At 39.6% G+C, this 7304-nt stretch overlaps 1 protein-coding gene across 3 annotated transcripts; it reads right to left on the reverse strand.

Moving 5' to 3' along the window:
• Positions 1-1947: 1947 nt before the first annotated feature.
• Positions 1948-7270, reverse strand: LOC109877757 (uncharacterized). Of its 3 annotated transcripts, XM_031812302.1 has the most exons (10): positions 7119-7266; positions 6286-6483; positions 6089-6129; positions 5242-5358; positions 5111-5146; positions 4674-4733; positions 3813-4046; positions 3170-3273; positions 2608-2776; positions 1948-2430 (listed from the first exon to the last, which is right to left on the reverse strand). In XM_031812302.1, exons 2-10 carry the CDS (start codon positions 6332-6334, stop codon positions 2203-2205), a joined length of 1038 nt encoding a protein of 345 aa, XP_031668162.1. In that variant the 5' UTR covers positions 6335-6483; positions 7119-7266; the 3' UTR covers positions 1948-2202. The 3 variants fall into 3 exon arrangements, 2 of the variants coding, with proteins under 2 accessions (XP_031668162.1, XP_031668161.1); XR_004206694.1 differs by having other exon boundaries at positions 2608-3273; positions 6089-6127; positions 6285-6483; positions 7119-7270; XM_031812301.1 differs by having other exon boundaries at positions 6089-6127; positions 6285-7262.
• Positions 7271-7304: the final 34 nt, after the last annotated feature.

The following is a 7304-nucleotide window of genomic DNA, read 5'->3' on the forward strand; positions in this document are numbered from 1 at the left end:
TATTTAATGTATGGGTGTTCCGAGCAGGAATGGAACTCAAGCCTAGCGTATATTTAATGTATGGGTGTTCCGAGCAGGAATGGAACTCAAGCCTAGCGTATATTTAATGTATGGGTGTTCCGAGCAGGAATGGAACTCAAGCCTAGCGTATATTTAATGTATGGGTGTTCCGAGCAGGAATGGAACTCAAGCCTAGCGTATATTTAATGTATGGGTGTTCCGAGCAGGAATGGAACTCAAGCCTAGCATATATTTAATGTATGGGTGTTCCGAGCAGGAATGGAACTCAAGCCTAGCATATATTTAATGTATGGGTGTTCCGAGCAGGAATGGAACTCAAGCCTAGCATATATTTAATGTATGGGTGTTCCGAGCAGGAATGGAACTCAAGCCTAGCATATATTTAATGTATGGGTGTTCCGAGCAGGAATGGAACTCAAGCCTAGCATATATTTAATGTATGGGTGTTCCGAGCAGGAATGGAACTCAAGCCTAGCATATATTTAATGTATGGGTGTTCCGAGCAGGAATGGAACTCAAGCCTAGCATATATTTAATGTATGGGTGTTCCGAGCAGGAATGGAACTCAAGCCTAGCATATATTTAATGTATGGGTGTTCCGAGCAGGAATGGAACTCAAGCCTAGCATATATTTAATGTATGGGTGTTCCGAGCAGGAATGGAACTCAAGCCTAGCGTATATTTAATGTATGGGTGTTCCGAGCAGGAATGGAACTCAAGCCTAGCATATATTTAATGTATGGGTGTTCCGAGCAGGAATGGAACTCAAGCCTAGCATATATTTAATGTATGGGTGTTCCGAGCAGGAATGGAACTCAAGCCTAGCGTATATTTAATGTATGGGTGTTCCGAGCAGGAATGGAACTCAAGCCTAGCGTATATTTAATGTATGGGTGTTCCGAGCAGGAATGGAACTCAAGCCTAGCATATATTTAATGTATGGGTGTTCCGAGCAGGAATGGAACTCAAGCCTAGCATATATTTAATGTATGGGTGTTCCGAGCAGGAATGGAACTCAAGCCTAGCATATATTTAATGTATGGGTGTTCCGAGCAGGAATGGAACTCAAGCCTAGCATATATTTAATGTATGGGTGTTCCGAGCAGGAATGGAACTCAAGCCTAGCATATATTTAATGTATGGGTGTTCCGAGCAGGAATGGAACTCAAGCCTAGCATATATTTAATGTATGGGTGTTCCGAGCAGGAATGGAACTCAAGCCTAGCATATATTTAATGTATGGGTGTTCCGAGCAGGAATGGAACTCAAGCCTAGCATATATTTAATGTATGGGTGTTCCGAGCAGGAATGGAACTCAAGCCTAGCGTATATTTAATGTATGGGTGTTCCGAGCAGGAATGGAACTCAAGCCTAGCGTTACAAGCACCATGCTCTACCAACTACAGAGGACCATATATGCCATCCCAAATGGAAACTAGTTTAATTTAAATGTGTATTTTATGAAAAAGAGATGTATGTTTCTAGACGATGCACAATGCTGCCTTGTTGACATGACCCAGCGGCACAGATTACTGTTCCATTTGAGAAGGGCGCTCCTCCCTCCCCGCTTTGGCCCTTTCAAATCACGGGCCATAGACCGTTGCCCCCCCAGTTCAGCATAATCAAATGTCTCTGTCTACTATCCCCCAACAGAGTGGGAAGTAGCTGCCTAGTAGCCAACATCAAGGTGATAGTCACAGTAAGCAACAGTCTAACTAACCTATAGCAGAGCTCCTTTCAACACGCCCACTCCTCTCCTTTCAACACACCCACTCTCCCATACTCTGGTTCCCATAATGGACTGCAACTACCCCATTCTCTAAAATACCCCAAATCAGAGAGGAATAGATGAAGCACTGAAGCAGTATATAGATGTCTGCCCAAATGCATTATTAAACAACAATCCACTGTTTGAGCACACACAACTTGAAAACAACACTATCTGTTTTTATTTCATTCCAAAAACGTGTATGACTGAGAAACGTATAAGTATATACACATTATAAACTCCTATTGTTCAAACTCCTTCCCCTAGGAACCTTAGGAACCTTTTTTCACCCCTACATCAATATCTTCCTTCACCACCACTTGGTTTCCAACGTCCTTATTATATCCTCCATCTTTTCAGTCCTTGTTTGAAAAGCTTTCTCATTTACATCCAGTTCTTCATGTCCTTGTCTCCTAACCCCTCATGACCTCCAGGGCCACCCTGCAGCTCATGGCCACCCTGCAGCTCACACAGGTGTGGGTGTAGTCCTCATCCCCAAGTTTCATCTCCTCATATCTCTTCAGCTCTGAGTCCTGGCTGACCGTGCTCCATTGACTGCACTGATTGCACTCCACACGGACTTCCCTTTGAGGTGGCTGGGCATCTAGTATGACAAAGGTCCTTCCTTTTATCCCATTATCCTTCAATGCAAACAGGTTGGTCAAAGCACAAGTCAGTATAAACGCTCAACTAAAATATCATATAATTCAAACCTATTTCTATGTGCATTTTCTTCATTCATTCAATGGGAATCAATAATATGAGTATGTTCTGTTGTAGGAGTGGGACAGTCTAAACACGGGCAGTCTCCAACTTACAGGCAGCTTTCTTGGTGAGGTGGAGACAGACTGAGTCCCTCCGCAGCGCAGCAGAGACAGCGGTATTTGTCTGGTGGTGGGGTGCTCTTTGCAGCAGAAGCTGAACACACTGGCAGCCAGGTAAATATCCCAACGATCAGGATGTTCTTTCACCAAATCTGACACCAACCTGTCCAGGTATATGATGAAAAATGTATTAAAACAAAACACATGCATATTATAACGGGGCGGCAGGGTAGCCTAGTGGTTAGAGCGTTGGACTAGTAACCGAAAGGTTGCAAGTTCATATCCCCGAGCTGACAAGGTACAATCTGTCGTTCTGCCCCTGAACAGGCAGTTAACCCACTGTTCCTAGGCCGTCATTGAAAATAAGAATGTGTTTTTAACTGACTTGCCTAGTTAAATAACAAGACAGCAAGTCAGTTGGGCTAGCATGTGTTTGGATTCAGTAAACTGCCAAAAGATGATTGCAATCATCCCAATTCTATTTAGTAGACTATTATCCATAGTATAAGCTTTTAGAATCAGGTGGCTGTGTAGCAAGGTACATTGGAGGACAAACCGGTCTACAAGGGACTTTGTTACTGGATCCAGTGACACTCCCAGAGGACGGTAGAATATGAGTTGGCATGTCAGTTTCTTCAGATCACCCAAAGCCAAGTTGATCTGTAAAATTTAAAAAGAAAAGGGGAACTTAACAGGGGTTTGAACCAGTTCAGGGAACTGGACCAGAAAACAATAACATTTTTGGAGGAACAGAATCAGAACAGGGAACAAAAGTTGTTCCGGAACAGAACCGTTGTTTGAAAACCATGGGTACCGGTTAATAAAGTAATTTTACTTTCCAGGCCCACAAAAAATTGCTACAAAGCGCCTATGCAAAGCCCTCACTCTGTCACTCAGAAACGTATTCCAGTGCCTGCCTGCTGAACATCAAATCAAATTTGATTGTCACATATGCTGAATACAACAGGTGTAGTAGACCTTACAGTGAAACTTTATTTTGCTGGTCAGAACAGTGGAATGGAACTACACAAATGATGGTTTTGTTCAGAGCGAAACAATTGGAAAATAATTTTGGTTCCACCCCCGGTACTTAATATTCATGAGATAACTTAGTGCAAAACTTAATTTCCCCCCAAAACATTTTATTTAGGGCAGTACAGTAACACTTACATCCATACATGCATGCATGCATCTCTTACCTCTAAAATGTGTGCTCGAGTCAAACAAGACAGGATTCCAACAGGGAAGCCAAAGCGAGAGATGAGGTCAGAGATGATTTTGGCAATCTCTTTACTGTTGTTGGTCTTCATGGGGTAGGCTTCCATCCATTTGGAGTAGTAGTCCATTACAGTTAGTACAAACTTGTGTCTACTTTTGGTCTCTGGAAATGGTCCCTTCACATCCATTGTCAGCCAATCCCATTTCTCCTTGATCTGGTTCAGATAAAGTAATTTGCAGTTATAATATGTAGTTATATGTGTAGTTATAATGTGTAGTTATATGTGTAGTTATAATGTGTAGTTATAATGTGTAGTTATAATGTGTAGTTATATGTGTAGTTATAATGTGTAGTTATAATGTGTAGTTATATGTGTAGTTATAATGTGTAGTTATAATGTGTAGTTATATGTGTAGTTATAATGTGTAGTTATATGTGTAGTTATATGTGTAGTTATAATGTGTAGTTATATCTGTAGTTATATGTGTAGTTATATGTGTAGTTATATGTGTAGTTATAATGTGTAGTTATATCTGTAGTTATATGTGTAGTTATATGTGTAGTTATATGTGTAGTTATAATGTGTAGTTATATCTGTAGTTATATCTGTAGTTATATGTGTAGTTATATGTGTAGTTATAATGTGTAGTTATATCTGTAGTTATATGTGTAGTTATATGTGTAGTTATATGTGTAGTTATAATGTGTAGTTATATGCACATCCATTAACATGAGGTAATGGGCTGAGGAATACACGCAACAGTAACCCTTTAAGTTGACATGGGTCAAAATAATGTTGTTGCCCGCTGTCCAGAATACAATGGTCTGTCAGAAACCTTACCTTGATTGCGTGCTTGGGGATAAAGATCAGACCTTGCTTTTCTAAAGTTGCAGATGAGATCTGAAATTATCAGGAGTTCAGTTATTAAGGCACGTGTATGGAAAGGTTTAAGGTTATAGAAGACCTTTATAGGATGCTGTAATCATACACGCAACTGGCCCTAGAAGTCTGGGCCTCATCAACATCGTTTTGGTTGGGAGTAACAGTGACACTACTTTTCAACACGCTCCTCCCTGGGATTTTTGAGCAGGTACTGTGCATTAAGCTGCTTGGATGAAAACATTTGGAATATTTGGCAAAAGATACATACATGGTTGTTCTGTAAGGTCTGTAAGGAATTAGGGGAACCCTTCCCAACCAACAATTTTGATGAGCTCAATCAGCTTCATAATGAGGAGCTCAATTAGCTTCATAATGAGGGCTAACTCACAACTTACTTCTTTAGGCATGTCTTTTACAGCCCAGTCAATACTCTGAAAAACAAATAATTACTAAATAAATAAACATGAATTAAATATTTGAATTTTTTTTTTTTTAAATCTAGATAAGAGTGATATGTACTTTGTACCTGTGGAACACAGTAGTCGTCATGGAAACGACTTGGGTGCCATATACTGTGGTTTAAGTAGGTGGGTGGAGACTTCTCCCGTTGTGTCGACTCCTCAGGAACAGGATCCTCTGGAAACTGAAATCACCAGTAGAGGCAAAATACACTTTTATTTGTGAAATCAAAAAGGGAAATACATATGTGGCATATCCTTTAGTGTAAACAGCAACACCAATGGAAAACTGGTATTACAGTTTACATATCCTTTAGTGTAAACAGCAACACCAATGGAAAACTGGTAGTACAGTTTACATATCCTTTAGTGTAAACAGCAACACCAATGGAAAACCGGTAGTACAGTTTACATATCCTTTAGTGTAAACAGCAACACCAATGGAAAACTGGTAGTACAGTTTACATATCCTTTAGTGTAAACAGCAACACCAATGGAAAACTGGTAGTACAGTTTACATATCCTTTAGTGTAAACAGCAACACCAATGGAAAACTGGTATTACAGTTTACATATCCTTTAGTGTAAACAGCAACACCAATGGAAAACTGGTAGTACAGTTTACATATCCTTTAGTGTAAACAGCAACACAAATGGAAAACCGGTATTACAGTTTACATATCCTTTAGTGTAAACAGCAACACCAATGGAAAACCGGTATTACAGTTTACATATCCTTTAGTGTAAACAGCAACACCAATGGAAAACCGGTACTACAGTTTACATATCCTTTAGTGTAAACAGCAACACAAATGGAAAACTGGTAGTACAGTTTACATATCCTTTAGTGTAAACATAAACACCAATGGAAAACCGGTAGTACAGTATTACATTTTTTAAATGTTGCATTTCTCACCAAGGTTACTCTTTTCCTCCTTCCGGCTGTTTTCTGAAACTACAAGAACTCAACAATAAAACACAAAGTTCAACTCAACCAACAAAGCCAAAGCATGTTTCAAGAATCCCTCATATGTTAAATTCACAACCGCCAGACTCAGTTAGGTCTAATAGTTTAAATGAAAACAACACACCTGCCTCAATTGACTAAATACCTTTTTTTGTAGGTGACTAGGAAAGGCAAAGATAGTTGGTATTGCATCATCACGTAAACGCACTGTCTGCCCAGTTCTATCCATGCACCTCTCCTCAAAATGCTCTGAGCACAGTAAGGAATGAGGGGTTGGCTGCCAGTCTTTCCATTTCATCTGACCCACCCACTCTTTTATTCGTTTAGGATCACGCTTTGGAAAGCTGTTAACATAGGAAAAATGTTAAAAGAACCAAATGTAAACAACAGGGCAATCTGTGATTGTAACATCAATTTTTGAACTTTTAAATGAATTATATATAACCATTGATTCTTGATTAATATAACTTATAAATGCACCATGAGCTTAGTTCAACTGTCATACCCCATCAGAACCCAACATATAAGAGTGTAATTGTAAACAAACACTTTATAGCCTCACAACATTGCTGAAACTATAATTTTGACATCATGGATGGTCACTCTTGTCAGTCCTTGCATTCATAGCTATGTCTATGAATTTGACAGTAGTAGTACATTTCTCCAGCCCCATCCCTCATCTATTTACCAAAATTAGTGGCGAGGCTTTGTTATTGTTTGAAATGCAAATGTAAAAAGACAGGGATGAAACAGCGAGCACTTAGGCCGGGGTACTAAGGGGTGTTCATTTGTTTAGAAGTTACACGTTCTTTATGACAAGGTAACTAACATTTATGTCACTTTCGTCTAAATCAAGGTATAGCCGATGTATTACTGGAAATCGTAAGTTAGCTACACAAGCTAACCAAGCACTGTAGCTAACGTAAGCTGACTAGCTAGCTGGCCAAATGTCGACGTTAATCAGATGCTGAAAGCCTACCTGTGAAATGTAACCTTGTTTGTTTTATGTTTAACATTTTTAAACGTATTCCTACAGTTGAAAGCTGAACAACGCCCTGGCATTTTTGCTCGGTAGCTAGTTTTAGCTAACAACTATTAGACCAGGGAATATTAAAAAAATAAACAAGGAAGTGACACACAGGAAGTTAACTTTTTTTAGGCTTCT

Source organism: Oncorhynchus kisutch, unplaced genomic scaffold (assembly GCF_002021735.2).
Source record: "Oncorhynchus kisutch isolate 150728-3 unplaced genomic scaffold, Okis_V2 Okis03b-Okis08b_hom, whole genome shotgun sequence".
Classification (NCBI taxonomy): Eukaryota; Metazoa; Chordata; class Actinopteri; order Salmoniformes; family Salmonidae; genus Oncorhynchus; species Oncorhynchus kisutch.